The sequence below is a fragment of the Bos taurus genome, chromosome 3 (genome assembly GCF_002263795.3).
Source record: "Bos taurus isolate L1 Dominette 01449 registration number 42190680 breed Hereford chromosome 3, ARS-UCD2.0, whole genome shotgun sequence".
Taxonomy (NCBI): domain Eukaryota; kingdom Metazoa; phylum Chordata; class Mammalia; order Artiodactyla; family Bovidae; genus Bos; species Bos taurus.
In genome coordinates this window covers 105,459,379-105,476,627 of record NC_037330.1, presented here as the reverse complement: position 1 = coordinate 105,476,627, position 17,249 = coordinate 105,459,379, and the positions used below count along the sequence as shown (strand labels likewise).

General features: G+C 40.7%; 1 protein-coding gene and 1 non-coding gene across 13 annotated transcripts in view; both read left to right on the top strand.

Moving 5' to 3' along the window:
- Nucleotides 1-17,249, top strand: part of NFYC (nuclear transcription factor Y subunit gamma) — a 65,015-nt gene that overhangs the window by 33,446 nt on the left and 14,320 nt on the right. For 11 of the 12 annotated variants that reach the window (XM_059884699.1, XM_024989448.2, XM_024989449.2 and 8 more), the window contains 4 exon segments: nt 2,075-2,187; nt 9,734-9,805; nt 11,188-11,301; nt 14,473-14,568. In XM_059884699.1, coding sequence (XP_059740682.1) covers nt 2,083-2,187; nt 9,734-9,805; nt 11,188-11,301; nt 14,473-14,568 — 387 coding nt within the window. In that variant the 5' untranslated portion in view covers nt 2,075-2,082. 12 annotated transcript variants of the gene reach the window in all.
- On the top strand, nt 15,657-15,748 carry MIR30E (microRNA mir-30e). The gene has a single exon (NR_031356.1). It is a non-coding gene; the product is annotated as a microRNA mir-30e (primary transcript).

The window sequence follows — 17,249 nt, the reverse complement described above, 5'->3', positions numbered from 1 at the left end:
TACCAGCTTTGTAAATCTTAAAGACCTTTGCACTCAGAGGAATCCTGCTTCTCATTAGCAAGTTGTACAGAGTATCACACTGGCAACTGTGCCTCTTCCTTCTTTGACCATAGCAGCTTACATGGCAGATTCGGTAAGATCAGGCCTTTCCTTGGATCTGTACAGTAAAAGGTTAGATTCATTTTTAAAGTTTTTTGATAATTGATTTCATTTCTGGAAAGGTTTTATTTGCCCCTTTTAAAAAGGTTAGATTCTCGCTCTCATCATTGTCATGAGTACCTCATAAGAATCTATTAACAAAAATAAATAACTACACTTCTCTAGATTACCTTGACTTCTTTGTTCTCAGAACATCTGAGATAATAGTGTATAGGTCACGTGCATATGGTGATAAGTGAAGATGTCATGGGAGCTGAGCTGAAGTGTTCTTACTTAGTTTTTTAGGACTCAGGATTTTAATCTAGTCATTTCCAACTGTGATTCAACACTCTTCACTTTATTTCCCTCCAGAAACTCCCAAGATCATATTGCTTCCTAGGACTTAGAGTTCCTGCTGATGTATAGAGCTGCTTGTGGGCCTCCAGCACCAGAAATTGGCTCCAAACCTTTTCCCATTACATCATCACCCACTAATGTCATTATACCAGAGTGAAATCTGCTTTGAAGATTGTACTCTTGTTTTCCTTCTGTTCTTTCCTCTCATCATTTCCTTTAGAAGAAAAAGGGGAAAAAAAATCAGAGATTTCTAGGACAATCCCAGGCAAACATTTAGGAGTGAATCAGACATCCTCACAGTCTAAACTTCGATTTATCAGCCTTCATCCACTCTGCTGATAGAGAGTAATCAGCCCAGCATGCATCCACATGGACCCTGGAAAGTAGCAGTTTGGTCGTGTGACACCTGGCCTTGCTGCTTTTCTTTCAGCCCGTCAGAATTAGTTCTTAATGACTTACATAGCTCTCCGCTAGCATCCTATCACTGGCATATTAAATCTTTTTGAATAATTTCCCAGAATAGAAATTCTTGGGATATCACTAAAGTTTCTTGTTCTTTGTGTTTAATTAAAGTGTTTCTTAGATTCAAGTGTTTGCCAGGTAAACATTTAAGCCATCTGGAGTTTTTTACTTTCCCCCTGTAAATCTTTTCAAACATTACAGTATTATCTATATTTATGGTACAGATATAGGTGGTGCAGGGGTCCTTATTCATCTTCCCTCCCTCACAACAAAACAGTTGACCAAACTTTGGTCCTCTTCTCTCTGTACTGAATTTAATTCCCTATTGTTTTTCAACCATCTTAGAGCTTCCACTTGATGGTGTGCTTTGTTTGACTTTGTGCCTAACAACAGGGTTCAGGTAAGCAAAGAACTGGAAGTGATTTCAAGGACTTTGTGCCACCCACTCAGTTACTGGCCTAGGCTGTACGGATTTTGTGTCCTTTGAGGAAGATTAGTTTGAGATTAGAAAGAATAATAATCGTCAGCCCCAAAGAAATGGGACCACAGTGACTAAAACAGCAGAATAAACTTGGCTCTTAGTTTTTAAGACTCTGGGTTTACATTTATGTACAGTATTACTCACTGGGGACTCTTAATATATGTTCTGCAGGCTGTGGCATGGAGTGTGAGAAGCCACATAGAACTTGAAAAACACTGGAGAGGATGGCGTTGAAAATTACGGATAACACTAGGGCAGCCAAGTACATTTTTATTTTTTCCTTCTCTCCGAAATGAGACGTTAAAAGTCCTTGATTCACATTAGGATTTGAATTTGGGTTTCTAGCAGTTTTATGTATATATATATGTATATTTTTTTTTTCTTCTAGGAATTTTAGATTTTCTGATTTCAGCTTCTTGTTAGTCTCTGTGAGACAAGCTGGATGAAAGGGAAAACGTTCCTCATTTTTTGCCAAGACTTAAGTTGGTGTGAAAAACCTCTTCAGCACAATTGTATTATCTTCTCAGACTGAAAAACTGAAAGAATTAGTGAAAACATCCACAAGGAAAGATATAAATAGATGCAAAGCCTGACTTTCTTCTGTGTAACACGTGTCGCGTATGTGTGTGTTTTTAGCTGTCGGAATGTCCACAGAAGGAGGGTTTGGTGGTGCCGGCAGCAGCGACGCCCAGCAGAGCCTGCAGTCCTTCTGGCCTCGCGTCATGGAAGAAATCCGGAATTTAACAGTGGTAAGGAAGGCTGAGAGACTTAACTAGCTTTGAGATGAATAATCAAAACTTAGGCTAAAGCATGTTTAATCTCAAGCACATTTACAAAGGTATAGTTCATTTCTGACCTGTGGGTAAGAAGATGAAGATACAATTTACTTTAGGTGAGGTAACTACATGGATTTTTTTTTTTTTTATTTTTTTAATTTTAGTGGCTTTCTTTAGGCCTGTGGATGCTTTGACTTGGAGATTGTTTAATGTGAGGCAGATCTTTTAGAGAATGCAGAAAAGCAGGTCTTCCTTTCCTCCAGAAGCTGTAGCTCATTTCTGTGGCCTGATTTAGTGGCCCTGCCAGGTTTCTAGGACCTGGTGAAAACTGTTGGGCAGTTTATTCAACAACAAATCTATTGTAAGCCAGCACTCTTTCCAGGTATTAAAAGATACACTTAGATTGGGGTTTTTTAAGAGCAGTATTATTGACACTTCGGGCCAGATAATTCCTTGTTGTGAGGGGCTCTTCTGTGCATTGTATGGTATTTAGCAGCATCTCTGGCCTTTAATCACTGTAGCCAGTGGCACTGCACTTCCGGTTCTGACAGCCAAAACTGTGGCTAGACACTGGCAAATGTTCCCTGGGGGCTGAAATCATCCTTGTTGAGGCCCACTGACAGAAGAATCAAAACCCTGGCCCTTGAGGAGCTTACAGTGTAATAATTACACCCAGGTCATTTGTTCAACAAGTATTTATTAAATAGTTACTGAGTCAGGCACAGTGATGAATCTGAAGCATTAAAAGGGAGAGTATGATGTTATATCCATAATGAATAATGTTGTGTTTGGTCCCATTTCAGCGAATGGCTGAAGGAGCACTCTGTGAGATATGTCATTCCTGACCCAGAGGTTTTAGCATCCTGGCAGAGCAAATACTGGATTCTTTCCTGATGTAGAACTCATGTTGCAAGGTCCTTAACCTCTGACATACATGATCAGTTTTCATTTACTCGATGAATACTTACACACCTACTATGGCTAGGCTAGTTATTGTGAACCACACAGACAAAACTGGTGCACTCACAGAACATGTATTCTGGTGGGAGAGACAGAAACAGGTAATGAATGAGTAAAATAAACAATAACTTCTCATTGTGATAAATGTCCACTGACTTCAGGGGTCAAAAAAACCCCCTATATTCTGGGTATCCTTGTGGGTCATGTTTGTTTATAGGGGGGATTTTCAGCATTTGACCTTGGTTTGGGCTTTCTCTGAGTGGCCTGTGTTCACTGGTGGATTTCCACTGAAAAATCATTCTGCAGTCTAAAGGTGGTAGTTACCAATAGTATCTTAGATATAAAGCGGAAGGGAGGGAAAAAATGGAATTATAAAGTCAGAAGTGGGGTATTTTGTATGTTTTGAGGGGATAATGTCATGGTTAAGCTTTCAGGTTTAAGTGCTGGGATCAGCCTGGTATAAAACGAGTGCCTTCCTGAGTTCTAGTGGGACTAGGCAGTGCAGCAAGCATGTTCCAGCTTGAATGCAGAAACAAATTCAGGATCAGACAAGTGATCAGATGAACTTTAGAAGTTGAAATTCAGCACCTAGCTTTTCTGTATTTTGTTGGACTTTGAATTTTTTTTTTTAAATTGTGGTAAAACAACACAACAAAATTTACCATCTTGACCATTTAAAATGTACAGTTCAGTGGTATATTTACATTGTTGTAAAACAGATCTCCAGGACTTTTTTTATCCTGTGGAATTGGAGCTTTACACTCGTAAAACAACTACCCACTTTCCCCACTCTCCAGCCGTTGGTAATCACTGTTCTGCTTTGTTTCTATGAATTTGGCTGCTCTAAGTACCTCATATAAGTAAGTAGACTCAGACAGCATGTGTCTTTTTGTGTCTGGCTCATTTCACTTACTTAGCATAAGTAAGTGATTTAAGAGATAATTTAAGAGATTTCAAGGTTCATCCATGTTGTAGCATATGACAAGATTTCTTTGTTTAGGCTGAATAATATTTTCTTGTATATGTGTGTATACCACATTTTGTTTATCTAGTCATCTGTCAGTGGGCATTTGGGTTGCTTTTGTTTCTTGCCTATAGTGAATAATGCTGCAGTGAAGAGGAATATGGGCTTTGATGTTATCCTGCTTGATTTACTTTTCAGGTTTGATTGACATCAGAGAAGATAGTGGTGTTGACCAAATTTTTGTAGCTAGACAGCTAGTCCTGCAGAGGTTAAAAGTGGATTACTTTGAGGGATTTACTTTTAGTTCAAGTTTTATGAGTAAGGAGAAAGACCAAGGACAAAAGTCATTTTTAATCATTCTCCTGTTGATGGCTAAAATTTTCCTTCCACATACTCTCAAGAAAAGAATCTTAGAATGCTACCATAAGTGAAAGTGAAGTCGTTCAGTCATGTCCGACTCTTTGTGACCTCATGGACACCAGGCTCCTCCGTCCATGGGATTTTGTAGGCAAGAGTACTGGAGTGGGTTGCCATTTCCTTCTCCAGGGAACTTCCCAACCCAGGGATCAAACCCGGGTCTCCCACATTGTAGACAGACGCTTTACTGTCTGAGCCACCAGGGAAGTCAGAATACTACCATGGTATCTCTTAAATCAGATGCTTAGAATGATGTTTGGCTTGTAATAGTGAGTGAATGAATGAAAATTGCTCAGTCGTGTCCAACTCTTTGCAACCCTGTAGACTATACAGTCCATGGAATTCTCCAGGCCAGAATACTGGAGTGGGTAGCATTTCCCTTCTCTAGGGGATCTTCCCAACCCAGGGGTCAAACCCAGGTCTCTTGCATTACAGGCGGATTCTTTACCAGCTGAGCCACAAGGGAAGCCCTGGCATGTAATAGGTGCGCAGTAAATGTTTAAATGAATCATAGACTCCTCCACTTCAGACTTAGTGTGAAGCAGCATAGTGCCAGATTTGAGTGAGAATGCAATCCGGTAAAGTCCCTTTGCAAAACTTTTATTTTCCTCTGCCAATGGCAAATGAAGGCATCTGCTTCTCTGACTGAACCTCTGCCTGTGTGACGCGGCTGATATTTCAGTGCTTAGTGTGTGCCTTTGTAGAGCTCGAGCAGCACCTCAACCAGACTTGCTCAGATATGGCAGAGCCTCTTAGGCTGGTATCTCAAAATGTCTACCGGATTTTTTAAAAAATCTGTATGTTCAAACCATCCAAATGTAAATAAAGTTTATGAGAACACTCATAAGGTGTTGTGGTCTCTCTAAGCCTGTGACAGAGGTGTTCCAAAAATAAGTAATTCGGGTTTGCTAGTCCGTGGGGTTGCAAAGAGTTGGACACAGTTGAGCGACTAAGCACAGGTGATACAGTTCATTATATATTGGCAACTTTGGCCCCAGTTATCTCGGTCTCTGTTCGGCAAAAGCAATTTGTCTTTCATCTCAGCTTGGCCATCTTGCTCTCCTCATTCTTGAAAGCTCTGCATTGTCCATAACCTCAGGTGGTGCTCACCTGAAACTGAGTTGATTAAAAATCATACCAAAATGATTATATACCAGGATGATTGTGTTAAATGCTGTATTCTTGCTTAGCAGACCTCTGGGAGCAATAATTAATAGACTTCTTGGCATTAAATTTTACTCTCTAGACCTCTTTGAAAGCGGGGAAAAAAGAGCTAACTTTTGTCCTTTGTGGGGCAGGTGGGGAGGTAGTAATGCTGAATCTTAAAGAAAAATCTAATCCTCCTTCAAACTCCCTCCCTACACCCCATTTAGCCTTCAGGTTAGCCCTAATTTAATGCTTTGGTCACTTTCTTTTAATTGCCTGTTACATCTTTTCATTCTTCAGTGTCTCCAGATTGGAAGATGACATTTCCACCATTACAATCAAATCAGATAACCATTTAAACGAGAACTTGGAGGTGAAGTTTGGTGGACTGCTAAAAAATAGTTCCTGTGCTGTTTGAGCCCTTCCTGTAGAACAGTGCTTCACAGACTTTATTGTCTATATGTGAACCACATGAGGGTCATGTTGAAATACAGATTTTGATTTAGCAGGTTTGGAGAGGAACCTTAGATTCTGCACTTCATTCATGTTCCCAGATGATGCCATTGTGGGTCTAGGGACCTCACTTTGAGCGGCAAGGCTTTAAAGCAGTGGTCCTTAACCCTCACTTTGGATTATAGTCACCAGGGTAGTTTTCAAAAAATGTGATGCCAGGACTCCACTCCCTAGAGTTCCTGATTCAGTTAGTCTGAGGTAGAGCCCAGACATCTTGTGTTTCAGAAGCTCCCCAAGGTGATCCTAACATGCTGTCCATGTTGAGAATCACTGCTTTTGAGAAGGTAGAATCTTGATTTTGCAGAGTGAGTGCCTGACTAGGTAGGCCTGCAAAAGATTCCTCATCATTATTTGAAACTCCAGATGTTGTTTAGTTCAGCCTGAGACCTATTGACTGTAATTTGGCTTTAAACTGTCATTGAGTGAATTCAGACTTCTTGAAGTTCAGCAGTTTCAGATGGCAGCATTTTTAAACATACTTCTTTGGTTGTGGTCAGGAGCACAAAGATGTTCTGAGAGAGAATCCGCTCTCCAGCCTTTCTGATGTCACTCCTAAGAGTAAAGTGTGTCAGTTGTTCTTCCACTTGGATTCGCATCAGGATAAGAAGTTAAATGTTACTCATGTCAGTTGCATGGTTGCCAATGACAAGGGAGCATTGAATTGAAAGCCAGTTTACCGATTGTGAAGGGGCGCCTCTCTCCAATAAGCTGGTCATAAAGCCTTACATGTGACTGGAAAGCTGGGCTGAGATTATAGAAAGCTGGGCTATTGTCAGTGATAATGAGCCCCACATGCACATCTGAAGATCTTTTAAGATCTCAAGGTTTAAAGATCATGAGAAAATTTCTCACAAAAGAAAAGATGTATGGGACTTAGAACAGAGTTTTTTGTAAGTTTCTTCCTCTCTTCAAGGTGGAACTATATCTTGACTTTTCCTTGTTGTTGTTTTTTTTTAATTGTAGTCTCATAAAAATTCTGAAAGTAATATTTTATTCTTTCAAGTTGGGGAAGGAGATCTTTTTATCAGCTCTGGGCTTTAGTTAAGTAATCTTAGAACAGTGTTGTGGGAATTATATTAAATGACGAAGCCAAATGAGAACACACTTGTAAGAGACCTAAATCTTGTGGTCATAATCTTGTGCTGTGTGTATCATCCTGGGAGGCCTTCCAAAGAAACTTATCATCCCTAGCGTTTTCTTTGGCATTTCTGTTTAGCATCATTTTGTGTGATACACCACACAAGAAGGAGGACCAGTGATTGATTTCTGTAGTTAAATGTTTTTTTGTTTTTAAATCCCTTTAGGGTCTGGCCCCAATCCAGTATTCCCTTTCCTGCTGCTCCCCTCTGTACTGAGGTCATACATCTAAAACTTAAATAGGCCAGTTTTTTTGTCTCTGTGCTTCTGTGTGTGCTGTGTCCTTTGAATAACATTCACTTACTTTTCCAGCAAGCAGATTTGAAGGATCCCAAGACACAATTCAGATGTCAGCCCCTCTGCGGAACATTTGCCAACTCCTCTTGCTCACTCCAACACCTCCCCGCTACCCACCACTTGCAGTTGGTCATTTCTTTCTTTTCTCTGTGGGATTTTACACCCCCATTCTAGTATAGCTTAGGGGATTATAATATTTCATAAGTGATAGTCTCTAAACTATTTGGCTGTTCAAAGAAAGTGAAGTCGCTCAGTTGTGTCTGACTCTTTGCGACCCCATGGACTGTAGCCTACCAGGATCCTCCGTCCATGGGATTTTCCAGACAAGAATACTGGAATGGGTTGCCATTTCCTTCTCCAGGGGATCTTCCCAACCCAAGGATTGAACCCAGGTCTCCTGCATTGCGTGCAGACGCTTTACCATCTGAGCCACCAGGGAAGCCCAGCTGTTCAAAGAAAAGTGTATTTGCGTCTTGCACATAGTAGTAGGCATCATACATTTGCTATCAGTTGAGTTGCATGAAGGAACAAATGAAAGAGGAGGAGAAAAAATTAGAATGTGTCGTGCTATCTCCTTTTGGTGAAATTTTAGTAAACTGGACTTCTAAGCCTCTACCACTCCAGAGTTAGATTTTTAGAGGCTTCGTGGAAAATGCTGATACTTAATTTGGAAAAGACAAAAAATTGATGTTGGGGTTTTATAGAGGTCAGTGATAGCCAAGCAGCTTGTTGAATTTGGGTGGAGAAATTAGATGTCTTGGGATTTCCCTGGCGGTCCAGTGGTTAGAACGCCGTGCTTCCACTGCATGGGGTAGTGGGTTCCATCCTTGGTTGGGGAACTAAGATTCTGCATGCCACAAGGTGTGGCCAAAAAAAATTAGGTGTCTTGGTGTATATTTTATCTTAATAGTTCCTGTTCTTCTGTATTCATAAAATAGATTCTGGGAAGGCTGATGATGTTTTTCCAAAATGCTTCACTGCCTTCTTTGACGTATAGTTGATTTTTTTATTGGTCTTGGAAAAGAAAGTTCACTAATGCATGTTAATTACACCAAATCTCAAATAAGAGCTGCTTCCTCCATAATGTGATGATGTAACTTCCCAGGTGAGGGTATTGGATTTGGTGAATCACATTTCAGACCACTTATAGTATCAATCATTTGACACCTAGTGCCAGTAGGGATTTTGCTGATTTTAGCTAATCTCTGCCTTTTCAGTTTTCTCTTCTTTGCAGCTTTGAAACCCAAAATTGATTTTTATTTCTAGAATTGCATCCATCATTGGCTGTGTATTTAAATACCAGTAGTATCAAAATAAAATGAAAAAGCACTTAAATCAGAAGTAATTGAGTAATGCTGATCAAAAATTCCTTTCCTAAATCCTTTCCACAGTAAAGTTAAGTGGTTTCTTCCCAACTTAGTCTTGTTTGTTAAAAAATTGACAGGACTACTCCTAAACAGCAGCTGATAAATTCACGCTTACCCTTTTTCCAAACTCTTCTACTCCTACCCCCACCCCCAGCAGATTTTGAAGACAGGGCCTTTGATGCTGTGATGGGTAAGGAGCTCCTCCTCGGCTTCTGGTGTCATGTTAGTGCAAAGGTCAGAAATAGCCAGTGTCACATTGGCTGAAGAGAGCGGTCACTGTGGTCAGGTATTGCTGGCGCTTGCTCTTGTAGTCCTTGATTAGAAGGAAATAACTGGCAACTTGGAGAAAAACCCCTAAGGCCAGAAATCTCATTTTAATCTGCATATTGCAGACTGGTAAACTTTCTTAGGGGGAAAAATGCATTCCTGATGCACCTCTCTATTGTTCTGGCAAAGAACCTGGTGTTGTTTGGGGTTACTTTTCATGAGGGCCCTGTTAGAAGGCACCGTAAGTTTACCCTGAAGCCCTTTGCTGGAAGCTCCGCATTGGTTAAGAAGTGTTTCGCTCTAGAGCTTGTGTTTTCTTAATTCCATTTGTAATTTCTCTCCTGCCATATTTTCTAAAAGGAGGGACTAGATCAACCAGGGGGTTTCATGCTGCCTGTCACATCCTATTAATTATTCCTACCATTTATGCACCTCTTGTTACTCATTTCAGAAAGATTTCCGAGTACAGGAACTCCCACTGGCTCGTATTAAGAAGATTATGAAACTGGATGAAGATGTGAAGGTGAATTCACATTCATTTTTATTATTCATATTGAAAGTAAAACAATGGGAAGATTATTGCTTATTTCTCTAGAGCTCAAAGTTTAATTAAACAAAAATAAAAGTATTATTGTCTGTTGGTTTTGTATTTGGTTCCGAGCTGAAATTGAACAGTTTTAATTATTGTATGGTACTTTTCTAAAAATTGGGAATATCCTGTTTGCTAGCTGTTGAAATCCAAGCTACTGAGTATTTGTTTTTTGAATTGCCTGATTCTTTCCACTGTGTAGCGTAAACATGTATCATCATGTCAGCAGAACAGTGACGTCTTTCTGGCATCTTATTGCAGTCTCTAGTTAGTTGATCTGAGTTCTAAGAAATGTCTGATAATGATATTGCACTTGTTCTAACTTTTCAGTCTGTGAGTTGTTTTACAGTTTATGCTTGTGAGAGGATTTACTTTGGTTGACCATTTTTGTATTCCTAGGAGTCCGCCTCCTATTAACAGTTCTCTCAAGAAGAGAGCAACTCTCTCCACTCTGAATTAATAGTTTCCTGTATTTGTATAGAAAGCTAACAGTTTATAGCAGTTTTCCTTTTTATTAACTTACTTCCTCATAGTAACCATGTGAGAGTTCACAGGATAAGAGTTACTAGTTTCTCCATCCTGTAGATATGCGAATAGACACAAAGAGGTTAAAAGTGACTCACCTAGAGTTGGAGAACCAAGATCCCAATTCTCACCTCCTGCTTCCTTAACTCTGACCACACAGACAGATCACCACAGACCACCTCAGAAAGGCTGCACAGGGTCCAGAGCTTTGTTTGACCAAGAGTTTGAACTTTGAATTCAGATTCGGCAAGGCAGCTTCCAGTACTTGAGGACTTACTATGTGCCAGGCAATTTTACATACATTATCTCATTTGATTCCCACAGCAACCCTGGCAAGTTGTTACCTCTTTTTCACTATGTAAAAAGTGAAGCCGAGAAGGGTGAGAAGCTGGAGGTTTTCCCTAAATCCACTGGCACTCATTATCTTTCCCCCACGTTGTCTCCCTTTGGATTAGAGCCTACATCCTTCCACTTACTGGCTCTGTGTCTATAGGCAAGTCACTTCACTTTTCCTAAATCCTAGTTTCTCTGAAAGGCTTTTATGAGAGCAAGAAAGTCCATGGAAGGTGCTAGATAAATAACCTTTCTCCCTCTTCCCTTCTTCTGTGTGCTACCTGCTTTGTCCCTGCTTTGTCATGGGTTTATTTTACCTTGGAATCTCTTGAGGCAACCCCCTTCTTGTTCTCTAGTCCTTGACCCATAGCCCATTGGCAGGACATGAGATAAGGGACAAACTGACTGGTTTGAATGACTTGCTGGTGATTGACAGGGAGGGCCTACGTCTGTTGCAGATGATCAGTGCAGAAGCCCCTGTGTTGTTTGCCAAGGCAGCCCAGATTTTTATCACAGAGTTGACTCTTCGAGCCTGGATCCACACAGAGGATAACAAGCGCCGGACTCTTCAGGTAATATTGTAGAGAATTAGGCAAGCAGCTGCCTTTGCCTTCTTCTCTTGCATGGCTTTGGACCAAAGATTGTTCTTTCCCACACCTCTGTCAAACTGATGTGTTTAACTGGCATCTTCCTTTTCTGGTGGGAGGCAGGCAGACCTTCTGGCCAAGACAGTATGCATTTCCCTACCAGGAATGTTAATTTCCAACTTCCCTGTTTGTCACGGCTCAGTGACTGAACTTTGTACTTGGTGAGTTCTCACTGTAAACAGAGGCTAAAGTGATTATTTATCTATTTCTAGATCTAAACAGCTTCCAGTTGGAAGGCTTGAGAGTCTTCAGGAAAGAACGGTCCCAGGAAGAATAGTCTCACTAACCTCTTTGGCATTTTTGTTCCTTCTCTCTTTTCCTGGGAATCCTTTCCTTCTTTCTTGTTTCTTTTTTTGTTTTAATTCAGCAAATCACTTTCTTATTGTATGAAGACCCCTAGTCATTGGGTGTATAGCCCCTCCACTCATCACCCAGGCCCTTTCTTAGAGGAAAGATTTCCCAGACATAGGAGGAGAAGTATGGCAGATACAGGAGTGCCAGCATTTTAACAGCAAAGCCAAGGAAGTGCATTATGTTTTCTTTGTTTCCCTTTATCTCCAAAACTGAAAATGCATGCTTTTGTTCATTTATTCCGCAGATATTAAATGAATACCCACAGTGTGCCAAGCACTGTTCTAAGCCCTGGGAATTAATACACAAAACAGACAGAGATTCGTACCCTTAGAAATTCTATAGTCTCGTGCAGCTAGATATTGAAAACTTACTTATGTTGTCTTGGAGGAAGTCTATGGATCTAGAGAGAACTAATTAAAGCTACCTTCAGAGTCAATTCAGATTAAAAAGTAAAATGGGCAAAGCACTTGAACAGGCCCTTCAAAAAGGAAGACACCTAAATGTTCAACAGCGAAAAGGTATGCAATGTCATTTGTCATCTGGGAAATACAAATTAAAACCGCAATGAGATACTGGTTTGTACCCACTAGAAAGACTGACAGTACCGAATGTTGACAAGAAAGTGAAATGACTGAAACTCATTTATTGCTGGTTAGAATGTAAAGTGGTGTGATCACCTTGGAAAACTATTTAGCACTTTCTAATAAAATGCTATTCCTTAATCTCAGATCCAGCCATTCCACTCTTACATGTACTCCCCAAAAGTGTGGACATTCTTGTATAAGACTGTCTGTAACAACCTAGTTTATAATAGCCAAAACCTGGAAATAGCTCAAATATCCATCAAGATGTAAATCTATTAACAAATAGATTTATTCTTAAAATGGATGACTACTCAACAGTCAGAGAAGCAAACTATTTATTCATGCAACAATGTGGGTGAACCTCAATCATATTTAAGCAAAAGAAACAGATTACACAGTACATGCTATCATATACTATCATCATTTATGGAGACAGGAGTCAGAGCTGTGGTTGCCTCAGATTGGTAAGGGAAGGAAGTTGACTGGAAAGGAATAGAAGGAAACTTTGTATGTTCTTATATGGGTGATAGCTACCCGGGTGCATATATTTATTCAGATTCATCAAGCTGGGTACTTAAAATTTCTCTGGCTTTTTTGTTTTGTTTTTTCACTAAATATGATAATTGGTAAAATATTAGCATTACAAAAGGCAAAATAAAAGTGTTTAAAAGACTCATTTAAGTATATCTGTTTCCAAAATTCTGTAGAATGCTTTAGTATATGTCTAAAGGTGATCATTTATTTTTTTCTTCCCCTCATTCTATCCATAGATGAGCCATCTGGGTAGCTTGAGTAGGTGACATCATCATGAATGTGATACTATATTGTACTAATCTTAAATGAGACTTGGCACCCTTAATATGTGCCCTGCCTCTGTTGGGAGGGTTTATTATCAGGCTGGTGGTTGGCAAGAAGGTCGGGCTGGAGTTTTGCATTTCAGTGGCTCGGGGCCATCACAAAGACAAGGAAAGGGGAAAAAAAAAAGAAAACAACAGAAAATTTCCATCCCCTCCTATTTTATCTGATGAGTCATCTTTTAACTGTGATATATAGAGCTTGCTGAGGATTTCTGTTAGCATGTTGACTTTCCCTCCAACATTTTATTATGAAAAAATTAAACATAAGCAAAGTTTACAGTGAACACCTGTGTAACTTACCACCTAGATCTACCATTAACACTTTACTCATTTTAGTCCCATATTTGTCTTTCCCTCTGTCCACCAAATCATCTGGTTTTAAATGCATTTAAAACTTTATATTCCCCTGAGCACTTCAATATGTGTGTCACTTACTAGTGTTCTCTATTTTTTTTTTCTTTTGCTTTATAATTGTCCTACAATGACGTACACAAACCTTAAGTATACATAGTGTGTTGGTTCTTAATTTAAAAATCTTTTAAAGAAAGGGAATGTCACTCTTAGAAAGAACCTCATCAGAGCAGGCCTTGGTTTCAGTAGCATTAGTCAGCTGACTCATGTTCTCTTCCCCCCAGCCCCTACCCTAGTGGCTTCAGATTTCTAGTATTCCTGTCACGTTAAACAATATTTAAACTGTGAATTTGACATTGTCATTTTGAATTTCAAAATAAAAATTGTAATTTTGTAGAAACTAACATTAATAGATCCAATGACTACAAAAATATTGTAAAAAATTACTGAAATAGGATTTCAGCTAAGAGATTCAAAATAGATTATAAACTACATGTGAGCCAAAGAGTCAAAATATTATTTAGGGGCTTAAAGGGTTATCAGGTTGAGTAATAGCCTAACTTTGCTAACCACAGAATGACCAGAAACCTGTCAGTTGATATGGCTAGATTTGTACGAATGTATCTGGAGGGTGTTAATCTAAACAGTTGTGGGGAAGACCTTGGAGCAGGATCTAGCAGAGGTGTTAATAGTTGCAGGCTCAAGTATCTAGTCTGTAGAGCATGAGCTATATGTATCTCTTCTTTGGTCAGTGTTTGTCCATCAGGTCTGATCATTTGAAGTTTGTAAGAGTTTGGGTGTGCTTTTTTTTTGGCTATAGGCTTGGCCGTGGGTCTTTAGTTTGACTTAGAAGTCATCGTCTTAACCTTACTTGTAACTTGGAGAGTAGAAAGCCAGGTAAACTCGTTTCTCCCCAAGTTAATTTTTCACCCTGCTTTTCTTTGTTACAGAGAAATGATATCGCCATGGCAATTACAAAATTTGATCAGTTTGACTTTCTCATCGATATCGTTCCAAGAGATGAGCTGAAACCACCGAAGCGTCAGGTGAGCTGGGAAGGCATTGCTGACGAGAGGGTGCCTTGCATCCTGGTATCAGACGATCTCCGTTTCCTCTGTCAGCACAAGTCATTTGTTCTTCTTTTGCTTCTCTTTCTCTAGACCAGATCCATCCTTAACATCTTCTGTTACTCATTTAGGGATACTTTTAACTCAGTGCCTCTGAGGTGGTGTCTCAGTGAAAACAGACAAAATGAAAAGTAAAGATGAGTTAAAACAGTAAAGTGTAGCTCATTTAGAAATATCCTGGGAAGTCTATCAGAGTTCTTAAGTCTGGGATGGGAGAGCAGGTTAAAGATTTTAGATTTCAGGAAGCAGCTTCTGTGTGTGCATAGCTGTGCTTGAAGGGAGTGGACTTGGTCTTCTCTTGCTCTGGATTGTGGTTCTCTACGCAGTGTGCTGGCTGCACATTAGAATCACCTGTTAGAGTTTTTAGAAATACCAGTGCCCAGGCTCTGTCCCCCACACCGGCTGAAACAGAATCTGTGAGGGGGAGGCTCAGGCATCAGTCCTTTTTAAAGCTCTCCAGATGCTTTTAATGTGCAACCAGATTTGAGAACCTTCACTTAAACTTTTTCCAAGCAGTGACGAGAAGGAATGTGTCTGCCTTTCCTGCTCTTCTGTCTGCTCCTCTCCAGAGGTCACACCATTGTTTTTCAGCACTTTGTGTACATAAAGCTCTTAATTGCAATTTTGATAGATCCCTCTCCTGTGTTGCTCATCATTTTAGGCATGCAGATTGTATGACTCACTGGATATAGTAGAGATACTTGGAATAGTGGCAGAGTCTGGCAGGAGCAAAGCTGAGCCTTGATCTACTTGCTTTGTTTTTGTTAATAAAAGTTTCAGTGTTTTTAATGAATTATTTCATAGTATATTATCCTTAGAAATAGGAGTCATTCAGTAATGACTATTCTCCTGTGCTGTCTCATGTTAATAACCAGTAAGAGAGTGTAGGAGAAGTGGGCATCTTTAATGGCCTTTGTAATTGCGACCCTGCCTGGGGACCTTTGGGTTAGCAAGCCCTCAGTACCTCCTTCCTAGCACGGGGTGCCTCACTGCGTCTCCATTCTTCTGGGCAGTCTTTGCTACTGTAAACATCCTTGACTGGAAGCTGTAAGGCGTTGCAAGGAGCTTTCAGTCGGATGTTTACAGCGGCAGGCTGCCACGGTCATCCCGCTGCACATGGCCTTTGAAACATTGCAGGTTTGTGTCCACGGCTCAGTTCCTCCTCTGGGTGCTTCCCTCCTCTTTGAGAAGTCACTGCAAGAAGAACTCAGACCACTTCTCTTTCTTCAAAACAGTTGATACCACTCACCCACTCTCCCTGTTGGAATTTGTTTCAGAAGCCCCCTTTAAAAACAAGGTGGTGAGCTCTGTGACAATCAGGCCTTGCTCAGGCTCCTTGCAGCAACTCCTGCTTGTTCCCTGTGGGCTGCCTGCCAAGCCAACTGGCCAGAAAGAATGGTCGTGTCCTCTCCATTCCTCCCGTGTCCTCAGTGGTTGACTCTCCTAGGGTGGCAGAGAGCTCCTTGTTACATCCTAGCCTGACTCTGAATGCTATGATCCATCTCCTTTAAAGTGTGTCTAGCTGAGACAGCTCCTTGCTGCCTGGGTTCAGTTCTTTGCAGGCATTCAGGCCATTGATTGGCATCCTGTTCGGGACAGCTGCTGCCTGGCCTTTTTTGAAAGGTTGAGATTGCCGAAAGCTGGCCTAAAGTTCTAAGATAGCGCTTTTAATCCTCTGTAGACATGAAGTTTTCCCAAGCTCCAAATTGGCTGGCAGCTTCCTTAAGTCTTTTAAAAGCGCCTACTCTCCAAAACTCACCCTTTCTGAAGGAAGCAGCAGTTCATTCTTGCTACTGAAGCAAATGTGCTTTTGGGGGCTGGCTGCACAGCACTGTGGTGATGGCCCTAGGAGGTGATGCTGCCCATTCTCTGGTGTTGTTTATCAGACTCCACTGCTGGAGAGATTCCAAGAGCAGGCACTCTGGTTGGGGAGGCCACTGCTAAGCTGGGCAAGTGCCCCATCCTGAATTGATCCAGTCATTCAGAGATTGTTCTAGCACAGGGGGTGGCTTCCCGCTGCTGGGGAAAGAAACGAGCCAGAAATACTGAGTTGTTCTAAGGTCCTTGACTTCTCAAAGATGCTTGGAGATGTCTCTTGTTCTTTGGTGAAGCAAGTAAAGACTACTCAAGCAGGAGAGAGTTGAGACCTGACTTTTACCCCATAAAGCTATGAGTTGAAAGTTCCTGCTCATTGAAACGTCATTTCCTCTTCACCCATTTCTTTAAACCAAGCATAATCACTCCCTTTCTAGCTTGACCTCCATTGGCAGAATGAGTCTTCTAATGCAGAAGCAGCTTAGATATGCTTCCTTCCATTCCAGTGATTTGAGAGCTGACATGCCTGTCCTCATAAGGCAAACCTTGGTGCCTCTATTTGATACTCACAGAGTGTCCCAGACATTGCCTAGTTCATAAACAGCTTAAGAGGGTACTGTAGGCAGCATAGGAGAAGCTCTTTACATGTTCTCACAGCTTTTGGAAAAGGATATTTTAGCTTCTGAAAGTGGTACAGTGTTTGCTATTTTTCTGGCAGAAAGACAGTATTCACTTGCAGATTTGCTGTAGTCAAGGATAACTGGAGACAGAACAGTCACAGGCCA